The sequence below is a fragment of the Artemia franciscana genome, chromosome 15 (genome assembly GCF_032884065.1).
Source record: "Artemia franciscana chromosome 15, ASM3288406v1, whole genome shotgun sequence".
NCBI lineage: Eukaryota > Metazoa > Arthropoda > Branchiopoda > Anostraca > Artemiidae > Artemia > Artemia franciscana.
In genome coordinates, this window is record NC_088877.1 from 24,090,236 (window position 1) to 24,110,718 (window position 20,483).

General features: G+C 37.0%; 1 protein-coding gene across 1 annotated transcript in view; it reads right to left on the bottom strand.

The window, feature by feature from the left end:
• Positions 1 to 11,299: 11,299 nt before the first annotated feature.
• Positions 11,300 to 20,483, bottom strand: part of LOC136036561 (putative phosphatidylinositol 4-kinase alpha-like protein P2) — a 55,946-nt gene continuing 46,762 nt past the window's right edge. The window contains exons 13-16 of the mRNA XM_065718864.1: positions 19,268 to 19,455; positions 17,425 to 17,603; positions 16,404 to 16,563; positions 11,300 to 11,596 (exon numbers count right to left, since the gene is read on the bottom strand). Coding sequence (XP_065574936.1) covers positions 11,371 to 11,596; positions 16,404 to 16,563; positions 17,425 to 17,603; positions 19,268 to 19,455 — 753 coding nt within the window. The 3' untranslated portion in view covers positions 11,300 to 11,370. The remainder of the gene's footprint in view (positions 11,597 to 16,403; positions 16,564 to 17,424; positions 17,604 to 19,267; positions 19,456 to 20,483) is intronic.

Consider the following 20,483-nt stretch of genomic DNA (forward strand, 5'->3'; position numbering starts at 1 on the left):
ATTATAGGTAATGTTTGCCTGAAATCTCCTGCAAGCAATATTAATGTGCTGCCAAAGGGTTTCGAATTCCCTCTTAAATCTTTCAAGCATTGATCCAGAGCCTCGAGCGATTTTTTGTGTGCCATTGTGCACTCATCCCAAATAATAAGTTTGCATTGCTGCAATACTTTACCCATCCCAGATGATTTGGAAATATTGCACGTGGGAGTTTCTGTAGAATGCAAGTTCAGAGGCAATTTCAAAGCGGAATGAGCAGTTCTTCCACCAGGCAGCAATGTTGCGGCTATTCCGGACGACGCAATTGCCAACGCTATATCATTTTTAGATCGAATTGATGCCAGAATCAGTTTTATCACAAACGTTTTACCAGTACCTCCTGGCGCATCCAAAAAGAAAATTTCTCCAACGTTGTTATCGACACAATGCATTATCGTATCATAAATGTCTTTTTGTTCCGACGTTAACTTGGAAATGTTATTTTGTACATACGACAATAGATCACTCGTACTGTAACTTTGTTCACGATCCAATTCTACACATGTCGAAACAGCAGCGATACGGTTAGGTGAAGGCATTCCCAAACCCTGAAGAGGTTTGTTTGCCATACTTATGCAAATATCTTCTATAACAACTAAAGTGTAGTTATAAATTTCTGGTGTAAAATCAAAAGTCATGTCTGACGTCTCTAACTGTTTTCGATGAAGTATATCTTCGGACATTTTTGACTTATATTTTTCCCATAACTCTGTAGGAGCTGATGGAGAGCAAGTTGTTAAAATGATGCCAAACAATGCACGAATTTGACTTGGGGTTGACGTTTCGCACGCGTCATTGATGCAGTTATCCCAGTGTTGGTCATTCTCCAATAAATTCAGAGCTTGGCATGCACTACGGTAAGTGTCATGTATAGTACCATTTACAGTCCTCAAATACTCAAAGGATGTCGGACCGGGTACATTCACCAAAAGCAGGCGTAGAAAGAAGCATTCATGTTGATTGGGGTGAACGGTGTAGAGTCTTCCTATCGTGGTATCTTTGAAGATGGTAGGTTGGCCGTCGACTGACTTACCCTGTTTTCGACGTTCAAATACTTTATTTTTAGTATTCCACGTGTAATACGAAGGCACTTCAGTATACAGCAGTTTTTTCGCAAAAGAATCATTTTTGCAAAGCGAAAAAAAAGCTGTTAATGTTGTATCCGGTGGATTCAGGACTCTTTGTTGCACGTTGGTTTCCGTGAAATAAACACGTTGACCATTCTGTAAATGTACCGCTAAGTGAACAACAGCTGGACTACGTTCATGTATCGGAAATGAAAGAATTCGCCAAACAGCTTCATTACTGCTTATGTATCTTCCAGCCTGATATTCTACGATTTCATCGAAATCTTTGATTTCGGACTGCAAGCCAAAAACTGCCATGTCACTGCCTTTGTTGACGTATTTACATATATATTTTATTGCCTTTACGGAGTTACAGTATTCAACGTTTATATGTGCATTAAATGTTTTGGATAATAAAGGGGAATATGGAACAACCCACTGGTTATCTACTTCGATGGTGGTACCGTTACGCTTCTTTATTATTGCTGTTTTACCGCCATCTTCAGTAGATCTTCTTCTATATTGTGGGTAACCATCATTGCCAGTAATTGTTGTGGGTACTAAAAGTCGAGGATATTGCTTTGTGCACCTTCCTTTGGCCATGCATGGTGAATTTTCGTTCAGTGCACCGCAAGGTCCATGTATCATATTTTTTACAATAATATCATGTAACCCCTTATCGACATTTTTATCAGGTATTTCAGCGGAAATCACATCATCAATTTCGTTTGAAGTAATTTTTTTATGTAGCCAGATTAGTATATGTGCGTGTGGCAAACCTCGTTTTTGCCATTCCACTGAGTACATCCAGCATCGCACTGACCCAAACACTTCATGTTTTACAAGGTAGTTTATCAGTGATTTCAACTTTTGCCGGAAGACACGTGCCGTAATGTCATGCCTATGAACCGCCGATTGTCCTTGAAGTAAAAGCTGCAGTATCTCGTCCCAAGATTGATTACATGTAAATGTAATAAATAAATCTGGACGACCATAGAGACGAACATACGCAATAGCATCTTGAGCATATTCATGCATATGACGTGGACTGCCAGCATATGACGAAGGTAAAATTGTTAATCTTCCAACGTTTGTGGTATTACCGTCATTTATAACTGCATCTCGCAAATGAATGTATTGTTCAGAGCGGAGCTTGGTCTGATTCAGGCGGATATATAGCAAACGTTCTGATTCAATTTTTGCATACATATCCACGACAAATTGGTGAAACAATTCACGGCATTTTAAAATATAATTTTCTTCATCCTGCCGAATCATTAGTCTATAGGAATAATAATGCATTGCACTGCATTTCTTATTCATTTCTTTGTTAGTGGCTGGATTCATCAATTTAATATTAAAGTGATAGCCGTCGGCTCCATCCCAAAAAATGATAGGATATTGTAGGGCATCGTAGCATCGATGAGTTTCAGCAATTCTTAACAACTGGGCGTTTCGCTTATGTAGAATAATATCTCGAGGTAAAAACTGATCACCGACCATAACGATTGCCACTTCGTCGATAGTCGGAGCATTGTATCTACGCACATGTTGGCCAGGAGGCGTTTTGTCAGCGGAAATAACAATTTTATGAGTATCAGTAGGCATCAAATCGATGGCTGTTTTGAACAGACGCACTAAATTATTATTTTCGTGGAAAAGATGTTGCAATTGGGAAACGATTGTCCTTTCAACGTTGGGAGAAATTTCGCAACGTGCATTCAATTCAGAATTTCTATCACTGATGAAGTACAATTGTAAAAATTTATGATTCTCGCCTAATAATGGTAGAAGGGACCCTGCTTTATGATAAATTTGCCCTTTTACTTTAAAAGTAGACATAAATTGATCTGGATTTTCGATTTGGGCTCCAAACGACGTCATTTGGAAACATGAGTTGTATTGTCTGATTTTTGACAAAAAACGCTTAGATTCTGACGTAGTTCCAGTAAGGAAAGTCTTCAATGGCTCTGGTGGTGCAGCCAATAGAGGAAGTTTAACTTTTCCTGAGGCGCAACACATTCCCATTGTTTCACCATTGAATTTCAAGGCCTTGCAATAGGGACAAATTTTGGACATTGTCCCGATTTGAACACAGCTACTCAAGCTATAATCATCGACTGGGTTGTACCTGAATGCCAGGCGATAACTTTCAGATTGCTCTGATTCCTCGGCACGCTTTCTTTTCTTACTTTCTCTATCAGCAGCAAGCCTGATTTCCTGCTGGTCTTTTGATTCCTCGGCACGCTTTCTTTTCTTACTTTCTCTATCAGCAGCAAGCCTGATTTCTTGCTGTTCTTGTAATTCCTCGGCCCGCCTTCTTTTTTCACATTCTGTTTTAGCAGCAAGTCTGCTTCTGCGTTGCTCTGGTAGTTCCTCGGCATGCTTTCTTTTTTCACTTTCTCTTTTAGCAGCAAGTCTGCTTTCGCGTTGCTCTGGTAGTTCCTCGGCATGCTTTCTTTTTTCACATTCTCTTTTAGCAGCAAGTCTGCTTCTGCGTTGCTCTGGTAGTTCCTCGGCATGCTTTCTTTTTTCACATTCTCTTTTAGCAGCAAGTCTGCTTCTGCGTTGCTCTGGTAGTTCCTCGGCATGCTTTCTTTTTTCACATTCTCTTTTAGCAGCAAGTCTGCTTCTGCGTTGCTCTGGTAGTTCCTCGGCATGCTTTCTTTTTTCACATTCTCTTTTAGCAGCAAGTCTGCTTCTGCGTTGCTCTGGTAGTTCCTCGGCATGCTTTCTTTTTTCACATTCTCTTTTAGCAGCAAGTCTGCTTCTGCGTTGCTCTGGTAGTTCCTCGGCATGCTTTCTTTTTTCACTTTCTCTTTTAGCAGCAAGTCTGCTTTCGCGTTGCTCTGGTAGTTCCTCGGCACGCTTTCTTTTCTGACTTTCTCTATCACCAGCAAGTTTTCTGGCATAGACTCTTTGAGCATCTTCATCAGTCATTATAAACTTAAGCATTAATAGAATTCTACACGAACATCCGTCTTATATAACTTGAATGACGTCACGCCTTCAAAGCAAAAATGATGCCTTCAAAGCAAAAATGATGGCAGCTAATTTCATGACGTCAGCCAAAACATGACGGCGAACATATGTCTTATATAACTTGAATGACGTCACCTTCAAAGCAAAAATGACGGCAACTAATTTCATGACGTCAGCCGAAACATGACGTCACCTGACACATCCATCCACACATCCATCCACACATCCACAGACAGACAACTTATTTTTATATATATAGCTGCATATAAATAGATTGTCAGGTTTACCGACCCTCGAACATGCAACGTACAATTGTCCATGGGAAAAACAATCAGTATTAAGATCAATACCACATTTTTCTAATGATTGACCTTGAGCTTTGTTAATGGTGATTGCAAATGCTAATCGAATTGGGAATTGCAATCTTTTAAATTGAAAAGGCAGATCTGTTGGAATCATGGGAATGCGAGGAATAAGAACAGCCTCACCCTCAAAAGGCCCTGTCAGGATTGTGGCCTCTATTAGGTTTTCCATTGTTTTTTTTACGGCAAGTCGAGTGCCATTGCAAAGCTTTGGTGGGTTTATGTTACGTAACAATATTATTGGTACGCCTATTTTTAGTTGTAGCACGTGTGGTGGAAACCCTGAAAGATCTATGGAATTTAAAAATTCAGATGGATAATTAACCGCTTCATTTGGTTCCAAAACTGTGTCGACTGACTTGTAAAGGACTGCCTGGTCTTGAATCTTGGTCAAAACAATATTGTTGATTTCGTGGACGTCTATATTCTTGGGTGCGAGAATCGCTCTTTCACTTAGCCATTTATTATTTTTATAATTTTTTAGAATATTCGGAAATATATTTTCAATCAATTCATTTTTGGACGTCACTAAATTACAGAAATCAGCAGGTAGTTGTATACGTCCTGAAATTGAGTCTACTGGGAGCTTTCCGTTTCCCATTGCTAGCAATTGATCTGAAAATGTTTGACCAGAGTCATCGTTTTGCAATCGGACACGCATATTTGTAGTTAATTTTAATGTTTTTACGTGTGCCCATAAATTAGAATTTTTCAGGCAAGCATTCATTTCGTCTGCAGGAGTTGATCTAGGTATTATAGGTAATGTTTGCCTGAAATCTCCTGCAAGCAATATTAATGTGCTGCCAAAGGGTTTCGAATTCCCTCTTAAATCTTTCAAGCATTGATCCAGAGCCTCGAGCGATTTTTTGTGTGCCATTGTGCACTCATCCCAAATAATAAGTTTGCATTGCTGCAATACTTTACCCATCCCAGATGATTTGGAAATATTGCACGTGGGAGTTTCTGTAGAATGCAAGTTCAGAGGCAATTTCAAAGCGGAATGAGCAGTTCTTCCACCAGGCAGCAATGTTGCGGCTATTCCGGACGACGCAATTGCCAACGCTATATCATTTTTAGATCGAATTGATGCCAGAATCAGTTTTATCACAAACGTTTTACCAGTACCTCCTGGCGCATCCAAAAAGAAAATTTCTCCAACGTTGTTATCGACACAATGCATTATCGTATCATAAATGTCTTTTTGTTCCGACGTTAACTTGGAAATGTTATTTTGTACATACGACAATAGATCACTCGTACTGTAACTTTGTTCACGATCCAATTCTACACATGTCGAAACAGCAGCGATACGGTTAGGTGAAGGCATTCCCAAACCCTGAAGAGGTTTGTTTGCCATACTTATGCAAATATCTTCTATAACAACTAAAGTGTAGTTATAAATTTCTGGTGTAAAATCAAAAGTCATGTCTGACGTCTCTAACTGTTTTCGATGAAGTATATCTTCGGACATTTTTGACTTATATTTTTCCCATAACTCTGTAGGAGCTGATGGAGAGCAAGTTGTTAAAATGATGCCAAACAATGCACGAATTTGACTTGGGGTTGACGTTTCGCACGCGTCATTGATGCAGTTATCCCAGTGTTGGTCATTCTCCAATAAATTCAGAGCTTGGCATGCACTACGGTAAGTGTCATGTATAGTACCATTTACAGTCCTCAAATACTCAAAGGATGTCGGACCGGGTACATTCACCAAAAGCAGGCGTAGAAAGAAGCATTCATGTTGATTGGGGTGAACGGTGTAGAGTCTTCCTATCGTGGTATCTTTGAAGATGGTAGGTTGGCCGTCGACTGACTTACCCTGTTTTCGACGTTCAAATACTTTATTTTTAGTATTCCACGTGTAATACGAAGGCACTTCAGTATACAGCAGTTTTTTCGCAAAAGAATCATTTTTGCAAAGCGAAAAAAAAGCTGTTAATGTTGTATCCGGTGGATTCAGGACTCTTTGTTGCACGTTGGTTTCCGTGAAATAAACACGTTGACCATTCTGTAAATGTACCGCTAAGTGAACAACAGCTGGACTACGTTCATGTATCGGAAATGAAAGAATTCGCCAAACAGCTTCATTACTGCTTATGTATCTTCCAGCCTGATATTCTACGATTTCATCGAAATCTTTGATTTCGGACTGCAAGCCAAAAACTGCCATGTCACTGCCTTTGTTGACGTATTTACATATATATTTTATTGCCTTTACGGAGTTACAGTATTCAACGTTTATATGTGCATTAAATGTTTTGGATAATAAAGGGGAATATGGAACAACCCACTGGTTATCTACTTCGATGGTGGTACCGTTACGCTTCTTTATTATTGCTGTTTTACCGCCATCTTCAGTAGATCTTCTTCTATATTGTGGGTAACCATCATTGCCAGTAATTGTTGTGGGTACTAAAAGTCGAGGATATTGCTTTGTGCACCTTCCTTTGGCCATGCATGGTGAATTTTCGTTCAGTGCACCGCAAGGTCCATGTATCATATTTTTTACAATAATATCATGTAACCCCTTATCGACATTTTTATCAGGTATTTCAGCGGAAATCACATCATCAATTTCGTTTGAAGTAATTTTTTTATGTAGCCAGATTAGTATATGTGCGTGTGGCAAACCTCGTTTTTGCCATTCCACTGAGTACATCCAGCATCGCACTGACCCAAACACTTCATGTTTTACAAGGTAGTTTATCAGTGATTTCAACTTTTGCCGGAAGACACGTGCCGTAATGTCATGCCTATGAACCGCCGATTGTCCTTGAAGTAAAAGCTGCAGTATCTCGTCCCAAGATTGATTACATGTAAATGTAATAAATAAATCTGGACGACCATAGAGACGAACATACGCAATAGCATCTTGAGCATATTCATGCATATGACGTGGACTGCCAGCATATGACGAAGGTAAAATTGTTAATCTTCCAACGTTTGTGGTATTACCGTCATTTATAACTGCATCTCGCAAATGAATGTATTGTTCAGAGCGGAGCTTGGTCTGATTCAGGCGGATATATAGCAAACGTTCTGATTCAATTTTTGCATACATATCCACGACAAATTGGTGAAACAATTCACGGCATTTTAAAATATAATTTTCTTCATCCTGCCGAATCATTAGTCTATAGGAATAATAATGCATTGCACTGCATTTCTTATTCATTTCTTTGTTAGTGGCTGGATTCATCAATTTAATATTAAAGTGATAGCCGTCGGCTCCATCCCAAAAAATGATAGGATATTGTAGGGCATCGTAGCATCGATGAGTTTCAGCAATTCTTAACAACTGGGCGTTTCGCTTATGTAGAATAATATCTCGAGGTAAAAACTGATCACCGACCATAACGATTGCCACTTCGTCGATAGTCGGAGCATTGTATCTACGCACATGTTGGCCAGGAGGCGTTTTGTCAGCGGAAATAACAATTTTATGAGTATCAGTAGGCATCAAATCGATGGCTGTTTTGAACAGACGCACTAAATTATTATTTTCGTGGAAAAGATGTTGCAATTGGGAAACGATTGTCCTTTCAACGTTGGGAGAAATTTCGCAACGTGCATTCAATTCAGAATTTCTATCACTGATGAAGTACAATTGTAAAAATTTATGATTCTCGCCTAATAATGGTAGAAGGGACCCTGCTTTATGATAAATTTGCCCTTTTACTTTAAAAGTAGACATAAATTGATCTGGATTTTCGATTTGGGCTCCAAACGACGTCATTTGGAAACATGAGTTGTATTGTCTGATTTTTGACAAAAAACGCTTAGATTCTGACGTAGTTCCAGTAAGGAAAGTCTTCAATGGCTCTGGTGGTGCAGCCAATAGAGGAAGTTTAACTTTTCCTGAGGCGCAACACATTCCCATTGTTTCACCATTGAATTTCAAGGCCTTGCAATAGGGACAAATTTTGGACATTGTCCCGATTTGAACACAGCTACTCAAGCTATAATCATCGACTGGGTTGTACCTGAATGCCAGGCGATAACTTTCAGATTGCTCTGATTCCTCGGCACGCTTTCTTTTCTTACTTTCTCTATCAGCAGCAAGCCTGATTTCCTGCTGGTCTTTTGATTCCTCGGCACGCTTTCTTTTCTTACTTTCTCTATCAGCAGCAAGCCTGATTTCTTGCTGTTCTTGTAATTCCTCGGCCCGCCTTCTTTTTTCACATTCTGTTTTAGCAGCAAGTCTGCTTCTGCGTTGCTCTGGTAGTTCCTCGGCATGCTTTCTTTTTTCACTTTCTCTTTTAGCAGCAAGTCTGCTTTCGCGTTGCTCTGGTAGTTCCTCGGCATGCTTTCTTTTTTCACATTCTCTTTTAGCAGCAAGTCTGCTTCTGCGTTGCTCTGGTAGTTCCTCGGCATGCTTTCTTTTTTCACATTCTCTTTTAGCAGCAAGTCTGCTTCTGCGTTGCTCTGGTAGTTCCTCGGCATGCTTTCTTTTTTCACATTCTCTTTTAGCAGCAAGTCTGCTTCTGCGTTGCTCTGGTAGTTCCTCGGCATGCTTTCTTTTTTCACATTCTCTTTTAGCAGCAAGTCTGCTTCTGCGTTGCTCTGGTAGTTCCTCGGCATGCTTTCTTTTTTCACATTCTCTTTTAGCAGCAAGTCTGCTTCTGCGTTGCTCTGGTAGTTCCTCGGCATGCTTTCTTTTTTCACTTTCTCTTTTAGCAGCAAGTCTGCTTTCGCGTTGCTCTGGTAGTTCCTCGGCACGCTTTCTTTTCTGACTTTCTCTATCACCAGCAAGTTTTCTGGCATAGACTCTTTGAGCATCTTCATCAGTCATTATAAACTTAAGCATTAATAGAATTCTACACGAACATCCGTCTTATATAACTTGAATGACGTCACGCCTTCAAAGCAAAAATGATGCCTTCAAAGCAAAAATGATGGCAGCTAATTTCATGACGTCAGCCAAAACATGACGGCGAACATATGTCTTATATAACTTGAATGACGTCACCTTCAAAGCAAAAATGACGGCAACTAATTTCATGACGTCAGCCGAAACATGACGTCACCTGACACATCCATCCACACATCCATCCACACATCCACAGACAGACAACTTATTTTTATATATATAGATAGATAGAAGATAGATATATAAATAAATTGTCTGTGTGTGTGTCGAGTGACGTCATGTTTGTGTGTCGACTGACGTCATGTTTATCGACTGACGTCATCATAAGGATTGAGCTGTATGCGTCATGAAGTTGTTTGTCGACTGACGTCATGTTTGTCAACTGATGAAATTACATACCGGGACTCCGGGACACAAATAACGACCGGGACACAGGGAATATAAATGACGACCGGGAACCTCAAAGAGAAATTACAGACTGAGACACCTGGACTCAAATCACGACCGGGGCAGAGGGAATATAAATGACGACCGGGACAAAGTGACACAACTACAGCGGGGACGCCGCGGGCACAGGCGGGATATATAAATGACGACCAGGACACAGGGATTGTTCGAATAGAAATTACAGACCGGGACACCGGGACACAAATGACGACTGGGACACCGGGACACAGGGAATATAAATGACGATTGGGACACAGGGACACATCATTAGGATAATGAGGAATGGAAGTGAATTCCTAATAGTAGCTTATTTGGCGTATTCAATGCTTAGTAGCAAGTTATATGCTTATTTTAATGAATCACGCGCACTGTCAGAGAAGCTTCAAAACCGGTCATTCCCCCCCCCCCTCTTTACGGCTTCCTTTTTTGTTGATAATATACTTATTTGTGGAATCATTGCGAGAATGTTCCTATTGATTTAATCAAAATAATTATGATTTAATAAGAAATAGTAAGAAATTTAAATGAGGTCATACTAATACTAAGAATTAGCTAGTGCGAATCTGTGCCGATTAGATTTTTCAGTCTTCTCATTTACACAAAAGTTCTATCGAAAATAATGGTTCACTCAAATTAGCGCTAAACAAGCCATGGTATAAGTTAAATCTAACTTTGGATGGGCTCTAATCAAGCCATCTTGCATTTTTTGCCTTTTAAAATGCATTCTGTCCTCAAAGCAAATACGCAAAGAAGTCACTTAGTCTAATTTAGTGTCCGTAATATTCTAAGATTTTTGCGCAAATATTTTAATAACCTCGGTAAAGAGCTATAAGCGCGAGACTTCTGTGTTCACCAGCACTGCATTTTTCTGTAGGGTAAATTAAGAACTGGACAATCTTCTTTCAGACTACTTCGGCTCCCAAGTAAGAGAAGACATTTAACGCCATCTCTAAATAAATTACTGGTACTACCTCAGTAGGTTATAGTCAAATAATCAGTGGGTGTTATTCGGAAATCCACATTATTACGGGAATCTCAAGAACAAAGAGCAACTACAACAGCAATAGTGGGTCGCATGGGTCAATATTAACGAGCTTACTGAGTCTTCGTTTTACAAATTTTACTTACCAAAGCTTAGATCTGCTATGAACCGGTAACAGAGTAGTAGTAGTCCTATTTACAATTTGTAAATTAAGTTTTTTTTCCACTCATTTGCACTTTTTTTGTCAATATTTTGGAGCAATTTCGACTTAGGATATGCAGAACTTTTTTTATACTTTCTTTTATACTGAATTTTATTATGTTTCGTACGAATTCCTTTTCTTATACGATTTAGAGCAATTTTGGCTTGAAGGCTATTGAAGCCTTGCTTTCCAGAATGCAAGATATTTATAAAGAGGGAGAAACATCAGCAAATTTTGGGTACTTTTGATTTTTCGTAAGAAATCCTGGACACGTTAAGCCCAAGCTTTTGAATAGAGATTTCCTCGTTCCTCTGTGTTTTGACCTTAAAAAATTAGGAAAACTAAGTGTTCAATAGAATAAACAACATTATATGAAATTGATAAACATGTAACAAAAATTAAGATAAATTACAATTGTTTTAGTACGGAATTCTATTCCACAGCCACTGACATGCGTCATAAAAATAAGTTCTAGAACTCAAACAAGATTTAGATACAACTTCAATCATGGAATCGGCGGCTTCTCGGTCTGTCATCTGTGGTCTAAATCGAGCACGGAGCTTCTCTACTGTTTTCCTTCGAAAGCATGGTAAACCAGAATCCAGCATCAAAGAGACTAGAGATATGATAGCTTCATGGTATGGCCTGTAATGAAAAAAAAAATATGAAAGGATACCTAAAATTACGAGTAGAGGGGAGACTATAGAGGGCGAAATATATTTCTCTTAGAAAAATGTGCATGCTGCATTTCTCTTATAAAATGTTCATACTGTGAAAACGTAAAGTAAAAGCTTCACCTAAAACGAAAAACAAGTGATATAATCAAAAAAACTAAATGGGGGTATCGAGCAAACTCTAAATCGGGCAGAAAGGAACTGCAAGGTTCGCTCTCGTAAGCGGCAAACCATCGTCAATCACAAAAAAAATTTTATGGCTTCATGCTATGGCTTAAACTGGGCAAAAATAAAAGAAGGCCTTGAATAAAGATTGAGCAGGCGACGGAGGGTAATTACCGGAGAACAGGAAAACATTTTTCTAGGAACTCCAAATCGAGCCCAAAGAAGCTTTATGGTTTGCCTTAGGAAGCATGACAAAATATTGTCCAACATTGAAGAGATTAAATAAATGATGGCTTCATGGCATGACCTAAACTGAGCACAAATAAAAATAAATCCGGAGCCGTGAATTGGTGTGTGTGTGTGTATAATTTGAGCAATGTGCGTAATTTGTTTAATTTGTCGTCTTTTTTTATACTGCACAATCGGAAAATCGAAATGCCAAGAAATTGGTTTTCCCATGTCTACTAATAGGTTCCTGTAACTTTTTCCAGTTTACTCATGCTACTACTGATCCTGCTATGACTACTACCATCAAATCACTGAATAACAAAGCTACCCAAGGTCTAGAGGATAAGTCTAGATAGTCTAGAAAAAATGACCTCAAGTCAAGTTTAGATTGGTATCTTTATACATAAACGTATTCAATCCACCGTGTGCTCTAAACGGCGCTTCATCCTCCAAGTTTTTGTGTCTTCAGCTTAAGCATTCCTAATTATTTCTCATATCGAATCCGATGTATTTTTAGCCACGGAAAACTATGACCTGGCTCTAGGACAGGGTGCTCCCGGCTAAGTGAGGTGTATAGTAAGAAAACATTATCAACACAAATATATTTCTGTTTTGTGAGCCAGAAGTGTCAGAATAAAGTGTCAATAGTTTCTAAAGACTCAGCAAGATCAGATGGACTGAAAAAAAAGAATGATGCCACCTCACTGCCCCCTTTGTCCCCTATTGCTTCATGTCAGAGATAGTTACAGAATCGTGTTTCATTCTGAGAGATAAAATAAACTGTGAGATTGTAGGTCAAACCTGATGTTTATAGAAAACACGTTTCATTTAAGATGTGTTGCTGGTAGGCACTCTGCGGGTCAAAGCACCAGTTTATTGTTTTTTCCTTCACTAATTTTTGCTGATGCTATGTCTGCTCTTTTTAAATTGTAAGCATTAGTAATAGCAGATTCATGGGTAGCAGATTTTTCCTGAATAGCCAAATTTTCACATGTCTCAAAAAAATTACCGTTAAATTACTCAACTGGTGAAAAAAAAAATTAATGAAGTTACTTGAGAAGTATCTTGATTGATCAATGGTCAGCAAATGAGAGTACACGCGAGAAAAATATAAAGAAAAGGAACATAACAAAAAATACAGGCAGATGTAGGTAACTTTGAAACTGAATGGTAAGAGGCATTCATAAGGGAAGGGAACACACTATTCTAAAATAGCGAATGAATAAACTCAGACCACTCCTAAACAATAACCTTTACCACCAGCACCCCGGTATGCCGTCTGCAATTTCCTAGGTTCTTCCTAGGTCATTTGCATAGTTTTAGGCTATCACCACAAGATCAAACCCAGATCACCAAAACTATTTTGTGGGGTAGTTGTTCTCCAAACCCCGTTTGGTTTCTTGAGGCAGACAGCTGGTTGAAAAACTTAAAATATGTTTGATGTCTGGCTAGAGAAACAAGCTGAAGCACTATCCTGTGTTTGCATAAACAAAATATCTGAAATATTTGACTAATGTCTTTTTCTTTACCGCAACACTGATGAAACTACATGTGTTCAGTCCCAGGTTCTTTAATTCCACAAAATACATAAGCGTACTCAGTCCAGGGAAGTCAGTTTATATGGACTTGAAATGCAAGGCTTATTTATAACTGGCTAAAATAGGACTAGGTGTCTTTCTGCAAAAATTCTAGCTTCGATGGACAAAAAAAACTTATCGAACAGATCAATCTACAAAAAAAAAAAAAAAAAAAAAACATTCTAGATAGTCTAGTGGAGAAGACTAAAGAGGTTAAAAAATTTCTTTATTTCATTAAAAATAAAGACGCCCGAGATCAAGGCAGCTACGCACACTCCTGATCCACCCCATCAATTCAAAACTTCATTCTTAAATTTAACTTTCAAATCTTTCCTAATGACCTCTTTTGTTTATTATAAACAGGGGGGGGGGAAGGTTTTAATCTCCGACCACCAAAACTTTCGTCCAATGCATAAAAACGTAACAAAATGCTGATAAACAAAATTTTAATGCATTTTATAAAGTTTTTATAACAAACACCCCCTCGCCCCTGATACTAAATTCCTTGATACGCCCTTCCCTAGCCATTTCAATCTTCCTTTTATTGTACACCTAGGAAGTTAAGTCAAACAGTTTTTCTGCAAGCTTATTAGCTGACATATTTTTAGTTACACGAACACAAAAACTATCCTCAGACAATTTATCTGGGAAACATTTATGAAGTCTTTTTAAGCCTTTCAAATTACCCACGCTTCAAAGCCATGTTTGACTATAATTATTATTGTGGCTTCTAAACTCTAATCTTAACTTATAAACTAATCTTCCTACTCTTCTCAACTTTTTTCAGAGCAGAAAAAAGGAAGGAAATATACTTGTCCAAGCTTGAATACTTCTTAGCTTAAAAAAAAAAAAAAGCAAACCCTGTAACTTCCGCTGATAGGCCAAACCTAGGAATTATAAAACTAGAACATAGGAAATAAAATACAGTTAATTAAACACAATGGAATACAGAAAATATTAAATAGAATATAGATAATATAGCATACAGAAAATAGTAAAATAGAATGAGGTGAAAAGGTTCTTATGGCACTTGAATGCCTGTTTTCTGAGTCAAAAGTTTTGCCAATTATTGCTTAATTTGTTGCATAAATACCAGTGTTATTTAACACCGAATTGCTTAGGCACATGAAAAGATCGCTTTTGTTTGAATTTACTATCACAATGTTTGAAACAATTTGAGACATGATATTTCATCCGGCCGAACTCTATCGATGGAATAAAAGAAGCTATGTGAAATCAGGAGTTTTGTGAAGAGAGCGATTAAAATAAAACTTAGCAAAGTAAAATCTTTTTCCGTGAGGACAGGGGTTTGAGTCCTGGTGTCAGTGGTGATTTAGTTTGGAACAGGGTCAGTAGCGAGACTTTTTATGCTCAACTAGAGCCAATCCAGCTCTAAATGGGTATTTACAGAAATTTGGAGAGGGTAAACAGGAAGGGTATATGAAAGGGCATGATGGTTGCAAAATCCCCCCCCCCCCTATTGCACTTTTTAGATGAAGGGCCATGAAACAGAGATCAGCACCGGTGGTAGAGACTTCATAGTCCAGTGCCGTATTCTTTACCCTTTTAGCTAAAGCAAACCTTAGGTCATAGCCCAACTTAGATGAATTTATGAAGCTAAGCCGTTACTGTTATTTAGTTTTAATGGTGCATGTCATCTTTGATCACCAGAGACGACAATTCAAGAAAATGTAGGAGGTGGGGACAGAAAGTGTCTCTAGGGGGACAATAGTGTCTTCCAATAAAATCTATTGAAATATCTAAAACGGGGGGGGGGGGGGGCAAAATAATTTTTGCATTTAAACCTATCAGAGTAAATGTGGAAATTTCAAAGTTGGTAATTACACTAGATCTTTTCATGGATAGTTAAAACACATAGGGATTTTTTTCATAAAATTAGGAATGGAATTTATTATACTTTTTCTTTTAAAAAAAAATATGTAGGATATACCGTGCTTATGTATTTGAACTGTACAGATAGGCTTAGAAGAAAGCCAATAATCAAATATATTTGGGACTTAAGTTCTTTTTATGGAGCGAATACAATTAGGATCCCATTAGGCAGGCAACGTTGAGAAAATTTCAATGAAAATTTTCTCTCTAATTGATTCTATTTACTCTATTTCTTGCTGGTCTAAACCACAATAAAGGGCATATAATGCAGATGTTCAAAAGGATAAGCAAAATATATTAGAAAAAGGGTATTAAGTGTGCCTTGAAACTGTTAGTAATGATAGTGATGAGCTTTAGAAGACGCTATCAGGTTCATTAAACGATCAATTTACTCTAACGATCGACTCATATTTATAAAAAGATTATAGGGTTAAGACTAATAATGATTTACCAGAAAGTTTATGATTATCTTATAAGTTGTATTTACTTCTTTTGAGTTTCTTTCGTAAAGATCAAATGTTCTGAATAAACTTACTATTAATAGGCAACATTCATGAAAAGATGTTTGCAAGAAAATAAAGACAGACGAGAATAGGCACCAAATCTATCAGTTATTTGAAAGTTAGTCAGTAGGAGATCTGTTTCATATATAGATAGTTTTTTGTCTAGGGTTTTTACATGTTATTTTGTCAATAATGACTATTTGTCAAGTAGCAAAAGAGATATTCACTTAGAATTAATTTGAACGACTCTTTCAGAAAATTTTTCATTTCAAATAACTTCTATTTTTTGGTTTAAAAGTATGGTTTTTGTCGTTAAACAATTTTGTCACCAGGCGCCAGATACCGTTCAATTAAAAACCAGGACCAGGCATAATGTTGCTCGATTTTTCTTTTTACTTTTACGAATCTGTACCTGACAGCCAGGAAACCTTGAACACAGAGCTTCAAAAACAGTCTAAAATTGGGTGCATCCTCTTTACCACCCATAATCTTTAGCATTTCCTCTGTCAGCTTGATATCAGGTTCCACGCCCATATTCATTCCAGGTGATGACTCAAACATAAATCCAAAATCTAGAAATAAAGTAAATCGATTAGCATTCCTTTCACTATCTTAAAAAACATAAAAGTTAAGAAAAAAAAATGATATCTACTAGACATAATTGTGTCAGTGAGATGAACAAAATTGAAGATGACGTGACATTGCCGAAGGCACAAAGCAAAATGTCTGAGCAACCGAAAAAAAGAGGAAATTGGCGTTTGTGTCGAAGAAAATAACCAGCAACATTTAACTTTTAACGTTTCTTGGCATTTTTAGGTGCACTAATAGTGCAAAAACTGTTTTGACCTTTTTCGTCCACTATCCAGCATAGTATATTCTTAGTTAATTTTCTTGCTTGGTTATATAATCTTCTTTTCTTCTAATGATTTTCATCCTTGTCTGTTTATTCTTTTGTTTTGTAATAAACACAACATTATCACTATAAGTTACAGATGATATATAACTTCTGATAAAATTTTTAATTTAAAGAAGTAAGAAAGGGAGGGGGAAGGGAGAAAAGAGAAGTCAATGAGTATCCAAAACTAAAACGGGATTTTTAGCTAGAAGTTTACATATACAGCTCCCCATATGATCGATCCCCTAGTTCTTGTCAGTTTTTTCTCAATTAAGAGATACCATTATAACTTTTCTCACATCACTTATATTTTTCAGGGTATTCTAGTTTACACACACTTTCTAAGAAAAGAAAAAAAAAGAATGAGTCATGTGATGAATATGACAAACCATTTTACATACAAAATAAATCAATCAATTTTCAAAGTTTATTCTCTATACTGAATACTTTCCTTGGCCGTTTTTCAAGAACACAACTATTAATAAGCCTTATTGCTAATTTAGTGTTTACTCCAATAATACTGAACAGAAAATCTTACCTATATGTATCACGTGCCCATCTTCATCTATCATAATATTGCCGTTGTTCCGGTCCTTAATTTGAAGAAGGTAGCATACAATGCTGTATGCAGCCATGGACCTGATGAAATTCCTCTGAGCATGTTGATATTTTTGTGTGGTCTCGTCACCGTATTTACTCAAGAAGTAGTCATACAAACTAAAAAAAAAAAAAAAAAAATATCAACAATCATTCAGGATTGCCCATGCACGGAGATGTTGGTTCTTGTATATAATAATTGACCATGTCGGTAAATTCTAAAGAAAATCTGAAATTTTTTTTTATACAAAAGTTTATTCGTCTGTTTATATTTATTTTTTTTTAATGTTTATTTACCAGCTTTTTTTGTATGTATAAACATGTTAACTAATGAAAATATTAACGATTGTTCAGGATTTCCCCTTATAGGGAAATGTGCAAAATACGTAAAACCAACTAACCAAACCATATCTTGTCAGCTGGTAGTGCAATAGATAAAACTCTTAATTAGAGGATTGTAAATTTGAGCCCACACTAGACGTGTGAATAATAAAGAACCAAATTAAACATTCCCAATTTAAACTAACGCAAAAAAAAACACAAAATTTAATTTTGTGTCTTGAAATTTTAAGTTTCTTTTCATCAGTAGGACAACTAGGAAGGACTGTTACCCTCCAAATGACTGTAATTTTGGCATTTTTTTTTCTTTCGGTAATTGGCTAGCTTTTAGAGGTGAAATGGGCTTACTTCCTGCCTATGGTTTACCTTTTGTGTTCTATTCAACAAATGTAATTGAAAATAACAATAAAATTAGTTTTTTTTCTAAGCAAAAGCTAAAATAACAGAAGGCGGGCTTCCCCCCTTTTTGTAATTCGACATACTTAATTAGTCTGAGGATCAAAGATTAATTGACTATCTTCAGTTGAAGGGACAGGGATCTTTGGGCCCGTGCCTCCTCAGAATATCGGGATAGGCAGTGTATGTTAAGTGTACAGTTAAAGGAGGGGAAACCTTAGGGCGTAGTTTCAAATATTCTAAAAAAAAATACCGTGGGTTTTGGCAATTCTACTTTTAATATCTTCACTCCGCCCACTATCTTTACTAATAATACTACATAGGTAAGTGAAGCTATCGACTTGGTCAGTCTTCTCGCTACCCAATATCACCTCTTCACTTCACTTATTCTTAGTCTTAGCGGCTAAGTCTTCTTAACATTATATTTCAAATTATTTTTGCACTCTGAACTCGAAAAACCTCTAGATGCTTATTTTACTAACAATTTCATCTAAGATTCTTGTATTATCAGCATAATCAAAGTCTGGGAGGGTTTTATTCCCCCATTTCATTCCGTACTCTCCCTTTGCCTCTGCTCATTTGAACGAAGTCCTTTAAAATTAACCATATAAACAGAGATAGAATACAACTCAACTTGACTCCCAATTTAATCAGTTTAATCTGGTATACTATGCAAGGTAAGAAACTTCGCTAAAGCTCTTACGAAAGCCTACATAATACTGGATTTTCCAGGGGTTTTGGAACGAAAAATAACGTCTTGTATCTAAATATTTTATTTTTATTATTATTATTTTTTTTTTTTTTACAAATTATCTTCTCTAATTCAGTCCCCTTTAAAGTAAGATTAAGACTGCTTTAGGTTTAACTTGTATTATTTTAATATCGTTGATGAAAATATATTTCAAATTCAATTATGTTAGCTAATAATATTGTGTTTAAATTTTAATTCAGAACAGTAAAATTTTTGCGACTTTTCATTTAACAAAAATATAAAGTGTCCTCACTTTCCAAACAACACAAAAAAACAGAAAGAGATGTGTCAAACTTGCCTATCTATCTTGCCAAGACTATTTCTTGACATAGCTTTCGGCACAAGTTCTATTACTCCATTTCCCGGTGCAGTAGCGACAACCCGATAAGGGAACAGGAACAAGTCAAGACCAGCTTTTTGAAATATCTTCTTGAATAACGAAATTATTTGAAGAGCTAGCATGTCTTGTCGCACATCGTCACCAGCCTTAAAGAAGAAAAATTACATAAAATAAAATGCCAAAACACATTCATGACATGACTCATCAGTTTTTTTTTCCAAAATATTGCAACATATTCCTACACAAGACTTAGGTAAGGTTGTTTCTTGTTCAATTTTTAAACGTATTGCAAAAAGAAACAGCAAATAATACGTATCAAAGTTTGTTTATAAGAAAATTATCATATGTTAACAATATTTTAAAACTAATTTGGATATATTTGCAAAAAAAAACAAACAAAAAAAAAACAAATAGTATTACTGAAGTTTTATGAAAAATAAGACAACCATTTCTAAAACTTCAGAGTATTTTGACTAGCTGTCTAATTAGATGTTGTGACATTAATAAATAGCAAAAAAGCAAAAAAAAACCTTATAACTTCCTGCAGTTCAAGTCTCTTAGTTTTGTAGGTAACATAACCCTAAGCCTTAGACTAAATACAAATTTCGGAACAATTTGATAAGAAACTATAAAACTCAATAACTTTCACGACAAAGTCAAATTACACAATACCAGTTTTTATGAGTAATTATGAGAGAGTTTTATGAGAGAGAGAGAGAGAGTTTTATGAGAGAGAGAGAGAGAGAGTTTTATGAGAGAGAGAGAGAGAGAGAGAGTTTTATGAGAGAGAGAGAGAGAGAGAGAGAGTTTTATGAGAGAGAGAGAGAGAGAGTTTTATGAGAGAGAGAGAGAGAGAGAGTTTTATGAGAGAGAGAGAGAGAGAGAGAGTTTTATGAGAGAGAGAGAGAGAGAGAGTTTTATGAGAGAGAGAGAGAGAGAGAGAGTTTTATGAGAGAGAGAGAGAGAGAGAGAGAGTTTTATGAGAGAGAGAGAGAGAGTTTTATGAGAGAGAGAGAGAGAGAGAGAGAGTTTTATGAGAGAGAGAGAGAGAGAGAGAGAGTTTTATGAGAGAGAGAATTATGAGAGAGAGAGTAGAGAGAGAGAGATTTTATGAGAGAGAGAGAGAGAGAGAGTTTTATGAGAGAGAGAGAGAGAGAGAGAGAGAGTTTTATGG